Here is an 18239-nt window from a genome sequence, read left to right on the forward strand (position 1 = left end):
TTTATTGTTACTATTTTAACCAATTATAATTTCTTACACTTCTATAATATGTACACTCATATGTGTAATCTCTGGGCATGTTTTATTATTTATTCATTTAAGAAAGGGTCTCTCTATGTAGCCCCAGATTGCTTCAAACTGCCTGGGCCTCAAGTGCTGTGCACAGACATAAGTTTCTGTGATAATGCTTGAACCTAGAGAAGCATATGGTGTTGTCAAAGCCGAATAGAAGCTCACATCGGACAACAGTGTGATGCCCACCCCTGAATAAAGGGAAATTGTGAGATGGCTCTTGTTTGTCACCTTGTTTTTTAAAGATGTTTAGCTGAAGAGGTTCACTTACATTGTTCAAGGATTCTTGTCAGAGAGACGGTCCACTGTGTCTGTAGGAATGAGAAGAAAATGCAGGAATTTCCCCCATGAGTATCCATGACAAGTAGAATTCTCCACAAGGACATTAAATTGAGGATTCCTCATTGAGGCTTAATTTGACTATGGTGGAAACAGCTGAAGTCTTATAAGAAGTTAAATGCATTACTTTCTTATTAATGGTCGTATAGGAATTGCCGGTTTCATGTTTTAACTAAAATGGTAATGACATGTGGGTGCCTGGTAGGCACCATGCATGTGTTAACTATGTTTTTAACCTTGCTTATTTGTTCCTTGTTAGTAAAAATTTCCCAAGAGCTTACACCTTTCAATGTGGGTTGATATGCAGTCATTTCTACACATCCTGTGTGGCAGGAATGGTAAGGATGGAGACACTGGATTTGACCCCTCCTCACTGCCTCTGATACCTTAATCTGATCACTTCTTAGAGCCAGTGTGTTTACATCTCTGGAAGCCTTGCCTATTAATGCTGTGAACATCTGATGCATGTGCGATTTAAAGGCCACTCAATGCTCTTAACATTTTATATTATGAAGCATACATATGAGACATTCCGCATAAAGATCAAAGAATAATGTTTAATTAAATTAGCCATTTAGCCACTGAACAAGCCAAGAATTTAAGTAGTTCCAGCTTCCAGAATGTACCTATGTGTCTCCTCTTGCTCACAATACCATTCCTCCAGCCTCATCCCTATCCTTGGTAGAAATACTTTTTCAGTAATATTTTTAAGACACTGGGGAATGAATCCAGGGCCTCACATTCACCAAGGGAGCATCATACTGTGGAGCCCCACCTCCAGCTTTTTATGCAGTTTTATGATTTTGTTGCCTGTCTCTAAATCCACAGACTATAAACCCTTAGTATTGATTTTTTTTCAAATTTTATATAAGATGAACTCATATTGTGAATATCCCATGGTGACTTGTTTAATGGATTGTTTGTGACAACTTTTTATGTTCTCAGAGTTGTCATTTCCAGTTTGGGCATGGTGGATTCCTTTTATTTTACTTTCCTGAGCCTTTGCTGCTGGGCATTGGGTGGATTCAGCTAAGGATATGCTATGTAAGAGGGGTGAACGTGGTGCGCATCTTCAGCTGTGTTGTGTAATGCGACAGAGGTTCCTGGGCCTGCAGCTACCAACCCCAGCATTTCCAGAGCATGCCCCCTGCACTGTGCTTTTTGTAAATGTTTCGTCTTCTTAGTTTTACATTTGGTGCCAGTCTATATACGTTTTTCAAAATTATTAACGTCTAATTTTGTTTCTGATCACAGCTTGCCTGATCCCAGTGAAGCAGCCTCCTGTTAAGAAGAAAATAATCGTCATCTTAGAAAATTTGGAAAAATCATCATTGTCTGAGTTACTGGGGGACTTTTTGGCACCTTTGGAAAATCGCAGCACTGAAAGCCCGTGTATTTTCCAAAGAGGTAAAGGGTAGAGAAAACCGGCTATCAGATTGGTCAGCTTCTGTGGTGTCGTAACCGTGAGCTGGGGCTAGGCTTCTGAGCTTCTTATTCAGGGATGGAACAGAAGCCCACATGGATCCAAGAGCAGAAACTTGATTCAAAACCAATAGTCCAGAATAGAAAGGATACATTCTCAGGATTTCTGATGGGCCACATGAGGGAAGCTCAAGGCTTCTGATTATTGTTTGTGGTTTCTTTTAATGAAGTTCAAGAGAATGAATTTGGTCTCTAAAGGAAAAGATTTGGATTATACATAGGCCGTTTCTCATTCGGCATGCCCCTTCCCACAATGCACCTGAGTTTTAATACAGCTCCTGTTACACATAGGTATAGAGTAAGTAGGGAATTCTCCCTAAAAGTTTGCCTGACACAGTTTTACCTTACTGTGAAGGCACTCCAAAACAGTATACACTGAATTTGGCATTGCTCATGGGGCTCAGCTTGTGTTCCAGGATATGTCTGGATAGAAAAAGTGCTTTATCAAAAGGGTTGCTAAAAGAGTAAGTTATTTTCGTTGCTTAAATCGGGTACAGATGCAGCTCAATGTGGCGGTGGTTTTAGGTAGCTAGGCACTTTGTTCAGCAACGGGTGTTATGTCTAGCCCAAGCCAAGAGGAGTTCCTAGTTGCTGAGTTATTCCCAATGCTTGCCTGTCTTGGTATCTGTCTAATCTTTCTGTCCTCAAAGTACAAGTTTATATCCTTGGTGGTCTTTATTTACATTTGCACAAGACACAAATGGCTCAGGTTGAATTGTGGCTTGGTGTTTTAGGAAACGGAACATCCGAATGCTATTATTTCCATGAGAACTGCTTTCTGCTGGGAACCATTGCCAAGGCCTGCCTCCAGGGCTCTGACCTGCTGGTGCAGCAGCACTTCCGTTGGGTTCAGCTGCGGTGGGACTGCGAGCCCATTCAAGGACTGCTGCAGAGGGTTTTACGAAGAAAAGTAGTCACCAAGGTAACCAGCAGAGCCGTGGACCTGCCGAGGTGGGAGGTGGGAGATGGGAGGTCATAGCTGGGCTTGAGTTCACTTACCGTACGGGCTCCAAGCTAGGATAATCTGTGAGTATTGACAGCATTGAGTAAGACTGACGAATGTGGAACTCCTCACAAGAGCTCTTGCACCCTACCAAGAACAGTAAAATAGGTTTCATGGTGGCTTCATTATGCATATTGCATATTGCAGTTGTCATCATTTCTGGATAATATTGTGCACAAGAAAAAGTTAACAGTTTTCTCTGGTGTTATCACTACTTCATTAGGAATCTCATTAAGCTGTAAAAGTTGTAGAAAGGTAGATTTGAAAAGTAACCACTGTTCTGAAGGAAAACTCACTAACACCTCAGAGCCTTGAGGACACCCCCTTTTCTACCTAGGCTGTTTTCATAGGCAGCCTATACACTATGATGGTAAATGGGTTAGAAAATACAAACATTTATTTCGTCATCTCCCATATAAGATAATAGCTGAGCTGATCAAATGTAAGATATTGTTATTTAATAGTCTGGAACTAGACTGGTATCTGAGTGTTGTCAGAGCAGATTTGCTGTGACAGAACTTCATTGGGTAACGCTTTCTCACTCGATCCTGTACACTGGCAGCATTGAGAAAGCAGCACCATGTCAACGATAGCACATTCTAAGCTGCCAATGTCAGAACAGCCCTCCCACCCACGTGGACTTGACTGTCCCGCCAAGAACTAAATGCTTGACACCATGTTCAAGGCATGCAGAGACAGAAACTGGGGCACAGTGGCATGTAGCATCAACTTCGTTATTACCATGGAGAAAAGCATCTTTTTTTGTGTGTGTGTGTGTGTGTGTGTGTGTGTGTGTGTGTGTGTGTTTAGAAATTTTCTTTGTTTTTTTTTTCCTCCTTTATTAATTTATTCTTGTTACATCTCAATGGTTATCCCATCCCTTGTATCCTCCCATTCTTCCCTCCCTCCCAATTTCCCCTTATTCCCCTCCCCTATGACTGTTCCTGAGGGGGATTACCTCCCCCTCTATATGCTCATAGGGTATCAAGTCTCTTCTTGGTAACTTGCTGTCCTTCCTCTGATTGCCACCAGGTCTCCCCGTCCAGGGGACATGGTCAAAGGTGAGGCACCAGAGTATGTGAGAAAGTAATATCCCACTCTCCACTCTACTGTGGGGAGTGTTCTGTCCATTGGCTAGATCTGGGTAGGGGCTTAAGGTTTACCGCCTGTGTTGTCCTTGGCTGGCGCCTTAGAGAAAAGCATCTTTTCCAGAGACTCACAGAAACCTTACGTTTCTCTGTAATGTGACTGTAACTGCCTTCCCCGTAGTTCTAGACTAAGGCACCAAAACTCTGTCAGGGACTTATCAAAATTCTGTGAGTGTGTGGGTGTGCAAGCATGAGTGGGTAAGTGTAGTGAGAAGGCATATAGGAAGAGTGCTGTGGGTAAGAACGACTGTCAGTGATTTAGTAATTGTTAATAAGGCCTGCCACCAGTGATTTAAATTGGTATCTGAAATTTCTGACTAGAGAAATCTCCTGCCTAGCCATAAATATATTCTCGTGGCTAAAGCAAAGTCATTATGAAAAGTAGAGTTAAAACTTGTCAATCTGAAGTTTTTCAAGTTACCAATACTTCCATTAATTTTACTTTTAGCAAGATTGATACTTATATGTCATTGCTAAAGGTCATTTTAGTAAGTCTTTCAATTCTGTAGAAGTGACATACCCCCTGGCAGCTCTCCGATGAACTGAGGTGGGGAAGGGCCTCTGGCTGCTCCTGTCCATAGCACTTGAAAGTGAGATGTGGCACGCAGAGTAGGGAGCAAGAAGAGTGATGCCTTTCATTTCCCAGGGATCACTTCCGAAGCTAATCAGGTCGATTCCCTGGAGCGAGCACACAGTGGAAACAAATGATTACTGCAGAACAGCTGAAGTCTTGTAGCACAGAAAACGGAACCCTTACAGGCATCTGAGTGGTTGATAATAATCTCTTCTCCCAAATCTTTCAGAGATATAAGGAAATACATCTTTCAAGATGCTAGGCTTCTTGCTAATATTTAATAAAAAAAATAATTACATCTTTAGAAAAAAATTAGCATTTAGCTCTCTTTAGTTATAATGCTAATATCAGAATTCTTTCAAGAAGAATATCAGAGAAAGTGAAAGACATGTAGCTCTTTTGTCTTTTGAGGAGAATGGAAGTCATAAAAGGCAAAACTACAGGCAGCACAGGGCACAACTGACAGAATTGCTGCTAACCATGCTGTGTTCTCTTTCTCTTCCTTAGCCAACCCATCCCTTCATGTAGAACTTAACAGTATTTGCATTGATCCTTATGTAAATCATGTTTTTATTCTTAAAAATATTACACATTTAAGGCAGTGTATTTTCATCATGTTCGGCCACCACTCCCTATTATCTCCCATCATGCCTTCCTCCCAATTTCAAGCCCTCTGTTTTACTGTTAATAAGACAGTAGGCACAGCCCCTGTGCTTGCGGGTGTAGGCCCATCCACTTGGGCACCACAGCCTGTCAGTAGCCACATCCCTGCCTTGATGACTCCTTCCCTCAGCAACCATTCACTGCTAAGGGCTACTCTGCTAGGGGTGGAGCCTTGCGGCCTCTCTCCATTGATGCTAGAATTTTGACTGGCTAAATCCTGTGCAGGTTTCTTGCAGGTACTCACCACCATCTCATGTCTACTTTGATACCACAATTGCCTGGTAAAGCAAAATCATTATATGAGCTGTGTTTTTTTTTTTAAATAAAATACAAATTTGATGACTATTTCTGACTTTCTAATAATTGGGATTTCTGCTAATAGTAAGTCAATCTTTGTCTTTTCAAAGAATCTCTAAACCACCAAAAGGAAACTTGATTTTATCAGTCTAATTTTTAAATTATTATGCTTTCATTAGATCACAGAGTTAAATTTTTACACCTAAAATTTTGAGGACACATTCCTTTATACTCACAATATTACACATTTAGGAAAATTAACACTTTAGTTAGGATCTCCTTTTTAAGGAAACTATTTAAAAGCTGCAGCATAGTACAAGGCAGAGATCCCACAGATCCAGGCTCACTGTACACACACACACACACACACACACACACACACACACACACAGATCCAGGCTCACTGTACACACACACACACACACACACACACACACACACACACAGATCCAGGCTCACTGTACACACACACACACACACACACACACACACACACACACAGATCCAGGCTCACTGTACACACACACACACACACACACACACACACACACACACACACACACAGATCCAGGCTCACTGTACACACACACACACACACACACACACACACACACAGATCCAGGCTCACTGTCCTCACACACACACACACACACACACACACACACAGAGACCCGGGCTCACTGTCCTCACACACACACACAGATCCAGGGTCACTGTCCACACACACACACACACACACACACACACACACACACACACACACAGATCCAGGCTCACTGTCCTCACACACACACAGACCCAGGCTCACTGTCCTCACACACACACACAGATCCAGGCTCACTGTCCTCACACACACACACACAGATCCAGGCTCACTGTCCTCACACACACACACACAGATCCAGGCTCACTGTCCTCACACACACACACACACACACACACACACACACACACACACAGACCCAGGCTCACTGTCCTCACACACACACAGACCCAGGCTCACTGTCCTCACACACACACACAGATCCAGGCTCACTGTCCTCACACACACACACAGATCCAGGCTCACTGTCCTCACACACACACACAGATCCAGGCTCACTGTCCTCACACACACACACACACACACACACACACACACACACACACACACAGAGACCCGGGCTCACTGTCCTCACACACACACACAGATCCAGGCTCACTGTCCACACACACACACACACACACACACACACACACACACACACACACAGACCCAGGCTCACTGTCCTCACACACACACACACACAGATCCAGGCTCACTGTCCTCACACACACAGATCCAGGCTCACTGTCCTCACACACACAGATCCAGGCTCACTGTCCTCACACAAACAGATCCAGGCTCACTGTCCTCACACACACACACAGACCCAGGCTCACTGTCCTCACACACACACACACACAGATCCAGGCTCACTGTCCTCTCTCTCTCTCTCACACACACACACACACACACACACACACACACACACACACACAGATCCAGGCTCACTGTCCTCACACACACACACACACACACACACACACACACACACACACACACACAGATCCAGGCTCACTGTCCTCACACACACACAGATCCAGGCTCACTGTCCTCACACAAACAGATCCAGGCTCACTGTCCTCACACACACACACAGATCCAGGCTCACTGTCCTCACACACACACACACACACAGATCCAGGCTCACTGTCCTCTCTCTCTCTCTCACACACACACACACACACACACACACACACACACACACACAGATCCAGGCTCACTGTCCTCACACACACACACACACACACACACACACACACACACACACACACAGATCCAGGCTCACTGTCCTCACACACACACACAGATCCAGTCTCACTGTCTTCACACACACAGATGTGAAATAGTCATTATTTTAATTTCATCAATTCAAAAAAATTTTTGAATATTGAACACCTTCTTTTTGCCAGGCCCAGGGAGGCTCTCTCTATGCACGGAAATGTTTCAGGATTTGGGCCAAGTTTATCTCTACCTTCCCTATCCTACACGATGCTCTATTTTGTCTTTGTTTCATGTAGTCAGCAGAGAAGGGAATGTCATCTTCATGCCTTATGTCTAACCAAACTGAACACATCCTGCCCACAATCATGGCATCTGACTTCAGCTTCTGATTCTTTTTTGGTTTTAGTTATGCAGTCTTAGAACTCTTTATATTTTTCCCAAAGTCCTCACCCCTTGGCAAACCATTAATAGCCCAGCCAGAGGCTGTAAGTGGAAATTGATCATCAGAGCCCTGTGTGATGGCCAGGATTGTAAATACAGGCCTTCAATGCCAGCTCCTCAGGATGGTGAGGCAGGGGGATCATGAGGGTAAAGACCAGCTTCAGCTAAAGAGTAAATCTACGGCAATTCTGAGTGCTTAGTGAGACCTTGTCTCAAAATAATACAAATTAAAATGGCCAGTTCAGTGACTGAGCACCTGTGTGGGAGGCAAGAGCCCTGGCTTTGATTCCCCAGGAATGTGCATGCACGCAAACACACACAGACACAGACAGACAGACAGACAGACAGACAGACAGACAGACACACACACACACACACACACACACACACACACACACACACACACACACTGAGAGATGAGCTCTACCAGACATGTCTGAGATGCGTCAGAAGGGTGTTTCCCACATGTTCAGTAAAGCTTTGCTACTGGCTTGGTACTGTGGAGTGAGTGGGGCCCTCTCCATCTTCATGAAGGTCATGTTTTTATAGAAAGGCCCTAACAAGTCACCACCCTTGCCAGGTGATGGGACCATGGTGGTTATTTTTTTAATGCACTGCTTTTAAAAATATTTTAAATGTAAATATCAAGAAATATATTTTAAAACATACTCAGGGCATGGAAGTCTCACCTTCCCAGATGGCTTTGGGTTAAAATGTCCAAACTCTTGTCTTTCTATGTATACAGGCAGCAAGATTCCACAATTGCTTTAAGGGACATTTTATAACTTAGTAATTAACTTTCTTAAATAATTTAATTGCCCTTTAAGACTTTAAGAATTTTTGCAACCTTACAAACAAATCTTCCTAAATACTCAATGCATAAAACCAAAAAATTTAAGATCATAAATCCTGTAATTCAAATGTTTTCCTGATTCTTGTACTTTTTATAGGTAGTAAAATTCTATCATAGCCACACACCAAAAACTCAGTTGTTACTGTGAAATGTCAGCCTTCATTTCATCCAGAGATCTTGGTGAGGTAAAATGATCTGGGTTCCAATCTTTCTCCATTCACTCGTTAACCTCCCAGGAGGCTCAGCTAGCTGAGCAGCAGGGCCAGGGACACATCTGCCTGTGGCTCGCCAGTGCTGGACTATGCTCGTGCACCACCATACTCACTTTTTTTATGTGGGTCTAGGGATCGAACTGATGTCTTCATTTTTGCATGGCGAGCACTTCACCCATTTTGTTTCTTGGGAATATCAGCGATCATTCTCCTTCTCCGGCTCACATTTATTTATGTTATTTATGTCTCTCTAGCTGACAGGTACCCTTTATACCCTGTGCAAGATTGGCCTAAGCCCCACTTCATTTCGTAGGTTCCTAACTGCACTGTATTGAGGCATTTCTTTTGAATAATGACACGCAAAGCTTGAGTCTGTACTTAGAGATGGTCAGTCTGGAGGGGATCCTAGGTTAATGAGCCTGGTCCAGCTAATTTATTTAACAGGTGGAGAAATGTATCTTCAGTCACTAGGGAAGGTATTTAGAGTGCCTGCTGCATGGCTTGCTATCCTCCCTCGGTCCTTGGAACTGATAGTGGCTGACTCTCCGTCAGCTCAAGACACACCTTTTTGTGTGTGTGTGGCTTACATGAAATATATATAATTTTCCATTGTTTTTTTCTTTTTTATTGAAAAATAAAATCATTCATATTACATCTCAGTTGCTATCCCATCCCGTGCATCCTCCCATTCCTCCCTCCCTCCTGCTTTCACCCCATTCCCCTTCCCTATGACTGTGACTGATGGGGACCTCCTCTCTTCGAATATGATTTGTTCTGCTCTGTAGTTCTCTGTAGTTCATGAGCTGCACAGTCCACGGAGGTGCAGCTCACTGGGAAAGTGTGCAGAGGCTTTGGGTTCCATCCCCATCCCAAAATAAAACAATTAAACCTGACTTCACAATGTTTTGTTTTCCTTAGAAGGAAGGCATACAAATACAAGTATGATATCCAAGTTTCTAAGCATCTTTTAAAAACTGTGCTTATGCTAAGTGAATATGCATCAAGGAAATAAAAACACACAATAATTATAAGACCAGTTTTTCAGAAAGACCCCTGAAGGAAACATCAGCCTTCAATGTACTCTCAAATAATAGTCACGGTTCCTATAACAGCCATTTGCAAGAAGACATAATCCATACGCAACATATACACTTTGGAGAGAGAGGCACACACCTGTTTCTTCAGCTCTTAGGAGAAGGAAAATCCCATTGTCCTTTTAGAAATTATGCTTCTTGATGAAGAGATACAACAGTGGGATCTTGGCAAGCAGCTCTTTGAACAGTCATTGAAAAGTTTTTTAAAACCTCATTGTGGCTGTGGGAATTGGGGTGGAGTATGGTTCCATGGGAACTCTGCCCTACTCTCCCTTGCTAGCATGTGGGCCTGAAGAGGCAGCTAAGGAACCCCTCCGCTTGCTAGCTGCCTGCCCCCCTTGTCCTCCCATACAGCTAAGTCTGGTCCCTCGTTGCTTACTCATGGTTGAGCACAGAGAATATAGCTTGAGCAGAGGCCAGCAATGCTAAACCTGAGGAGGGAAAGGGCGCCTGCCTGTAGCTTAGTAATTAACAGTAACAATAAAAAAAAAGGCTTTAAGATTTTCTCTTATGTGCCTGGGTATTTTTACTGCATATATGTCTCAGTGCACTACATGCTTGCAGTTCCTGAAGAGGCCCCAAGAGGGATCCCCTGAGACTTTAATTACAGACAGTTGTGAGTGGCCATGTGGGTGCTAGGAATCGAACCTAGGTCTTCTGTGAGAGCAGCCAGTGCTCCTAACCACTGAACCATCTCACCAACTCAACAAGCTTTTAAGTGTGATATGCTCCTTTATTATTTCTTGTAGATATTGTGCCTAATAGCATTCTTCTCCATTAGGAACAGATGAATATGCTACTCTATACTTAAAAGTATTTCCTGTACATGAGATGATGGATATACCAGGTAGTGTGAACTAATCATTTTAAAGTGTATACATATTAAAAACATCACCTTAGGCCATAATCATAATTGTTTTTCAATTTTATAAATAAGCTCTCAGGTGGGCTTTGCACCTCTTAGCTTTGTAAGCTTGGGTAAGGTGTTGCCTCTTTATGCATCATTATTCTGATATGTAAAATAGGGACAAAATGCCCATGTGGGAGAATGTGTGCAACACTTAATTACACTGACAGGTCAACACACCTAGGGTGAACATCTTTTTTTTTTTTAACACATTTTTATTGAAAAATAAAATAATTCAGATTACATCTCATTTTCTATCCCATCCCATGCATCCTCCCATTCCTCCCTCCATCCTACTTTCACCACCAATCCCCCTTCTCTATGACTGTGACCGAGGGGGACCTCCTCCCCATGAATATGGTGCTAGGGTATCAAGTCTCTTCTTGGTAGTTGGCTATCCTTCCTCCGAGGGCCATTGGGCCTCCCCAACAAAGGGACATGGCGAAATATGGGGCACCAGAGATCATGTGAAAGTCAGTCCCCAGTCTCTACTTGACTGTGGAGAATGTTCTGTCCCTTGGCTAGATCTGCTAAGTGTCCCTCAGTAGAAGAATGGATAAAGAAACTGTGGTACATTTACACTATGAAATACTATTCAGCTATTAAAAACAAGGAATTTCCAAAATTTGTGAACAAATGGATGGAACTAGAACTGATCATAATGAGTGAGCTAACCCAGAAGCAGAGAGACTCAAAAGGTATATACTCACTTATAACTGGACACTAGCCCAAGGGGCATGTCCCATGAAAGTCTTCACCTACCAGGAAAGTGGGATAGAGGTGAGGACATCCTATTGAAAAGCTAGGTGAGAAAAATATAGGGGATAGGGAAGTAGGTGGATCCAGAGGGTCCTAGAAACCTACAAGAGGAACATTATGATGGGTGGATCTGAGCCCAGGGGTTCTGCTTGATCTAAGGCACCATCCAAGGACAATATGTGCAGTCATTGTCAAACCCCTACCCAGATCTAGCCTAGGGTGAACATCTTACACAAGAAACAAAATTTGCTTTTACAGATTCCTTCTGCATATACCCTAAAGCAAAGGTAATCTCCAATTCAGCTACATTTGGGTTTTATAGTCTACGTTTTTAAATTTTGGACTTTAAAATCAAATTAGAAACATTGTTTTTTCTAAGCCACAACCCTGTATTCCACCCGTCTCTAGCTCAGAGGTCAGCTGCCCTCACCCTGTGATCCTGTGTGTAAAATTGTGGACTGGGCTTTGTCTGTCTGGAGGCAGCTCAACTCCTGTCTGGCCCGCTTGGGTACACCAGAAGCACTGCTTGGACCAAAGTACTTCCTGTCTTGTCCAGTAGTCCCAGGACACTCCCAAGCAACAGTGAAGTAAGTGCTAATTTTTCTTATTTACCTACTAAAGACAGAGTCACAATATGCTTATTAATTTTAGCTGGGAACCTGACACAGCCTAGACTCATCTGAGAGAAAATCCTTGACAGAAGAATTGCCTAGATTAAGCGGGGCTATGGGCATGTTCCTGGGGGATTACCTTGACTATTAATTCATGCAGGAGTCCCCAGCCCACTATGGGTGTTACCATCCCTAGGCAGGAAGTCTTTAACTGTATAAGAAAACAAGCTAAGGGAGCTGGAGTTAAGAGCACTTGCTGCTCTTCCAGACCTGGCTTTGATTCCCACATCCACATGGAAGCCCACAACCATCTGTAACTGGTTCCTAGTGACCCAACAACCTCTGGCTTCCCCTGACACTGCACACACGTGGAACACAGATATATATGGAAGCAGAACACCCACATACATAAGCATAAGATAAATCTTATGAAAAAAGGTAGCTAAGCACAAGCCAGTGGCCAAGCAAGCAAATGGCATTCCTCTATAGTTCCTGTTTCAGTTTCCTGCCCTGACTTCACTCAGTGATGTTGTGACCTGGAAGATGAAATAAACTCTTTCCTACCTTGAGTTGTTTTGGTCATAGTATGTATCACAGTAACAGGAAAAAATAGGACCCCTGGCAAAGTTAGTTTGTTTGAGACTAAAACTGTTAACGAGACTGCTTTTGCCACCTCCTGTCATTAGCACAGAATGCCAATTCTGTACACCTGGCACAGAAGGACCATGGCTTGTCTGTTATATATGTGCACCCTAAGTAACAAACTATATTTGTTAAGATCAGTGGCAGTTTTCCCCTGAGAATGTACACCAATACACAACGACCCACCTTCCTGGAGTGATTTACTGCTTGCTGTCCAGCCTCTGGCAAGGGCTCACTAAAGAAAATCCAAATATTGAAAAGAAAACCTTCGCCTAAACTGAGCAAACCCAGCACTTAAGAGAGGAGTTGACAAACCTCCTCCTTCGTTGGCACTTACCCTGTCTTCCTTTGAGGCAGCACACAAGAACTGTGCATGTATAAAAGAAGCCTAAGGAATTAGAGGAACAGGAGGAGATGGAATAAAAGAAGTAAATGGTCACCATTCAGCTCAGCTGGGCAGCATGATGGCCTCTGAGAATTCTAGCATCCTTAGAAAAAACCTGTTTTGGAAAGCAGGAAAAGCAAATAAAGTATCTTCCATGTTGTAAGAAAGCCACCAATGTAATGAGTTAGTTGGGGGAAGGGAGGGGAAGAGAAATAGATGTGGCATTACCTTGATGAACAGAAATCCATGTTTATCTCACAGATAATTATTCCATCATCATAATTAAATGTAACCAAGTTGGATTTTGTTTTGTTTTGTTGTTGTTGTTGTTGTTGATTTGTTTTGACATCCAAAGCCTCTGGAATCATAGGAACCAATTTCAGCCTTTGCCCAGGAACTGTGTAGGCATGGAGATGTTGTCTTGCTAGCAGTCTGACACTATGTCATCTTGCTGTGGTTATGATAGCAGGTGACTGTCACCCACAGCCAGCATGACATAGCTTCCCCTCAGTCCTCTGAGTGACACAAAGGGACTGAGGCAATGTTGCATTTGCATTATGGCTCTGAACGTTGCCCTCATTATCATCTGAAGAGGGATGTTGAACAATTTGTCCGTTTTTTCATGGAAAGAAAACATTACAATCTCTCTTGCTTTGCCCTCTGTTCTGCAAGAGACATTATCTCAATTCTTCAAGTCTGGGGAGATATTGCAGGATTAAAGATGATATGGGATGTGCAGAAATGCCTAAAATTGTCTTCTTGCCCCCCCTTTCCAACCAAACCTATCTTTACACATTCAGCACTCTTTTGTAGGTAGGTATAATTTTGAATACTAGAATGTTGGAGGTTTGAGGTGTTGGTCAGGTAGGGTGTTTGCTGAGCACATTCAAGGACCAAAGCCCGGGAAGGGAATGCTTGCCTAGAACACCAAGAGTTTGTCTTTGTGCGCTACTGCTTTATTATTTCCCTGGAATAATCTGTATATGTAACTGAGCACTAACAGATTCTTACAATCAATCAGCTTTAAGAGCTTCTAAGAAAGCTTGAAATTGTATGCCCATATCTGCTATCTGACAGCTTTGACAATGTTTCAATCCTTAGAGACATTCCTTTAACTATATTAACAGGTTTTGGTTTCCCTCATCACGTGATGGTGAGCATCAAACTAGATCTTCATAGATGCCAGGCAAGTTTTCCAGTGCTTGTAACTTGTAATGCTGTGAAACCCTTGACATTGTAACTAGCATTGATTGCTCCATATTCTGCCACAGTCCCAATGGCTTACAGCTAAGAGGTACACCGGAAGCCGGATGTCCGGGTTCTCCACAGGGCTGAGCCATGTGTGTATACATGTGTGAGGAGCTCCTCCTGTACTGGGACAACACTTAAATCATCAGTGGTACATCTCAGCTCAAATATTAAATACACATATGTCTTATTATTAATGATATGTGTTAAACAAAAAGACATTTAGACACAGGGATTTTACAGAAATATGTTTATTGGAATGATGTCTTCCTTCTTTTTCTTTTTGGTTTTTAAAGACAGGGTTTGTCTGTGTACCCTTGGCTGTCCTGGACTCCCTTTGTAGACCGGGCTGGCCTCGAACTCACATCGATCCACCTGCCTCTGCCTCCCCCCCCCCCCCCCCCCCCCGAGTACTGGGATTAAAGACGTGCGCCACCATGCCCTGCTTTTGCCTTCATTTCTACATCTTTATCACACTTTCATCCATCCTGTAGATACTTCCTATTGATTCCAGGTTCACTTGAAATACATTACTCTTGAGACAAATTCAAGCTGCTTAGGTATTGGATAATTTTATTTATTATACAACTAACCGCAACAGGTACCCAACCAAGAGAAACGTGCCAGGTAACTTTGCGCAGTTTCCAGGTCTGCTTCTTTTGTGAACTTGTGTGGAGTTTTTAAGAGGCTTCTCCCTCCCTCCTCTCTTGCAAGGTGGATGTCTAAGCTGTGGAATGCTGTCATTGCTCCCAGAGTCCAAGAAGCAATCTTGTCAAGAGCCTGTGTGAACAGACAACCTGGGCAGACAGCTTCTAAGAAGCACCCTAGCCAAGGACAGCAGGCTGTGGTGAAGGCTGCTCTCAGCATCCTGCTTAATAAAGCCGTTCTGCATGGCTGTCCCCTTCCGAGGGCAGGTATGTAGGGCTCTGCATGAAAGAACAAATTTGCATTCTATCACTGTTTGAAATTTGGTTTTTATGAAGTATCCCTTTGTCTCCTTGTAACTGGAGAAATGAATGTACTGCTCATGCCATTGAACCAGAACTCTTTCTGTTTTTAATTACTGGCACATGTTTGAGTTCTAGACTTTCCAGTACAGTCTGTGCCGGTCCAGACAACTCCAGCTTGGTTACTGTTAACAAGCCCATGATTTAAGAATTGGTAATGTATTTCAGGTTGTGCTATGAAGCTTTGTTGTCATTTATTCTTAGAAAAATGTTCTGCATGTCGTTTCAGAGCTAGACCAGCATGTAGCCGACTTCAAAGGAGGAAATTTCCCTTTGTCCATAGTTTCCAGTTACAGCAAGAAGAAAGGAGAGAGTGGTGCCTGGAGAAAGGTGAACACCAGTCCTCGCAAGAAACCTGGACACTTTTCCTCCCCCGTGTGGAATAAGCCTGACCTGAAGCACGAAGGTGGGCATGGGAGGCCTGCATGATCGAGTTTCTGAATGCAAGTGGGCTTTCCTTCTTAAAACTGCTTTCTGTCGAAAACCTTAGTTGTACAGTTCACAGTTTTTATGGAATGACCCATGTAACGGTTTTCCAAAACATAGCTGGGAACCTTCTACCTGAAAGATAACACTTTCATACCAGAAGTAGAACATTTATCGACAACTTGTTATTTTTAAAGCAAATTTGTTTTCTTGGTCTCCACAATTAAATTTATCGGCTTTGCTCTATTTTGCTCCTTTTACATACATGTCATTCCTTAGTTGAACTTAGCTTTAAAAACTACATGCACAAGCATATTTGATATTAGTGAAAGGCATTTATGAGTGAATCAACTCGAGTATTGTTTTCCTGTGTGGTGTGTACAGGGTCAGACAATTTTAGGTACTGGATATGGAGCAGGGAAAACATCCAGAAACTCCTTAAGGGCTTTAAAAGAAATTACTAACTTAACCCAAATAATTACATAAACCATAAACATTGTCACCATGTGCTGTAGCATTCACAACCACAATCAACACAAAGAACAAGGAAACCACCCAGTGGAAATAACTTAGACAGCTCAGATCTTCTGTTAAGATGTTAGTTAGTCCAGACATAGTGGCACATGACTTTAGCTCTAACACTGTGGAGGCGGAGTCCAGGGTGGTCTATGTAGTGAGCTCTGGGTCAGCCAGCAAGAGCTATTTAGTAAGACCCTGTGTCAAAAATGGGATAATTATAGTATAAATCATAATTTCATTGATTTAGAATTGTTTGTAGTATCAAACATGATATACTTCAAAATACGAACACTTTGCTGAAAGAGTAATGAAGTGGTGCTTCTGCAGCTTATACTGACTATAGCAGCATAGAACTTTATAAAATCCAGAAACAAAATTTGTGAAGTACATAACTCATTGATAAGTACTGGGTTATTTTTCTCAAATAATTGTATCACATAATTATAATGCTTGGATTGGTTTTGGGTTTTGACATAAATCTTGTCTGGTGGGAGAGCTCTTGCACTATCTGCAAGTGGACCAGGTCTGAAAGAAACAGAAAAGAAGCTATCAGATCACTGTGCAAGTTCATAAGAGGTAGTAAGGACCACCCGATGCTCTACAGACCTAACGAGAAGACCACTGATATTGGATGTAGGCATCTGTTCAACAGTGCCTACCAAGACACTTACACAGTGATCAGGGTGATAGGACAAGATGAGTGAAGAAGTAGTGCAGTGATATTTGGGACCTGTTTTCAATGAAACATTTTAAATTCAGTTTACTTCTCAAAATCTTTTTTTCTTGTGGCTGTGGCATTCAAATCCAGGGCTCAGAGCGTGCTGGGTAAGCACTATACCAATAAGTTACATTCCTGCCTGAAATGCTCTTTATAGAAAATTTGTGTCAGCCACATTTGCACAATTTTATGCTTCACTCACAAGTACCTAAATGTTTTAGTATGTTTAAGATTTGGAGTAATAGAAATATATCTCAAGCCTTAAAGGACAGTGTTGTTTTGTATATATTTCTGATTGTAGTCTAGTAGGAAATACATTGCATCATGACAAGTATATACCCAATATATGCCTGATACAACAAACGTTCTTATGCTAGCATACACATGGCCTGGATATTTTCTGTTTTCTTAAGTGGCCCATAATCTGCATATTGGAAGACATTGGTTTGATTTCCATGGTTCTTTGTATAATTGTCCCAATTTCTGAGTAGTGTGTAGTTACAAAAAGTTAATTTTTCACAAGTACATTGCTGACGCCACAAGCAGTAGCACACGTAACACGTTACTCCTGGTTATAATTACCGTGAGGTAGCAGGTACTGGACTCTTCTTTTGGTACTTTGGGAAGAAAGACTTTAAATACATCAATCGGTCAACTACTGAGTAGAGGAGTCTCTGATAGCAATAGATGTCAAGTTTCCTAAATTGAGCCTCGGTTGTTTTAATTTTATCGACCTCAGCATAAATATCCATAAGTAAAACAGTTATTCTCCAACCTTCCAACTACTACTGTGTTAGAAATGACACCAGAGTCCCAGGATTGCATTGCTTCCTAAAAATCTATGGAGTTATGAACACACAAGAAGAATGATCCCTTCCATTGAAAATGGCTGTTTTTCCACAGGTGTGAGAAATAAGACTGTACCACATCTGAATTGTAACAGGAACAGCTCTCTGTCAAAGCAACAGTAAGTTCCCTTTCAAGTTTCCCTCTGCATCAAAGAAAACTTGAGTTTAATAATTAATTAACTTT

At 42.4% G+C, this 18239-nt stretch overlaps 1 protein-coding gene across 3 annotated transcripts in view; it reads left to right on the forward strand.

The window, feature by feature from the left end:
• CTTNBP2 (cortactin binding protein 2) overlaps nucleotides 1-18239 on the forward strand; it is a 151098-nt gene that overhangs the window by 121746 nt on the left and 11113 nt on the right. For all 3 annotated transcript variants that reach the window (XM_084786311.1, XM_084786312.1, XM_084786313.1), the window contains 6 exons: nucleotides 1666-1818; nucleotides 2628-2815; nucleotides 12060-12238; nucleotides 15252-15451; nucleotides 15774-15950; nucleotides 18111-18174. In XM_084786311.1, coding sequence (XP_084642437.1) covers nucleotides 1666-1818; nucleotides 2628-2815; nucleotides 12060-12238; nucleotides 15252-15451; nucleotides 15774-15950; nucleotides 18111-18174 — 961 coding nt within the window. The remainder of the gene's footprint in view (nucleotides 1-1665; nucleotides 1819-2627; nucleotides 2816-12059; nucleotides 12239-15251; nucleotides 15452-15773; nucleotides 15951-18110; nucleotides 18175-18239) is intronic.

Source organism: Acomys minous, assembly GCF_964271855.1.
Source record: "Acomys minous genome assembly, chromosome: 6".
NCBI lineage: Eukaryota > Metazoa > Chordata > Mammalia > Rodentia > Muridae > Acomys > Acomys minous.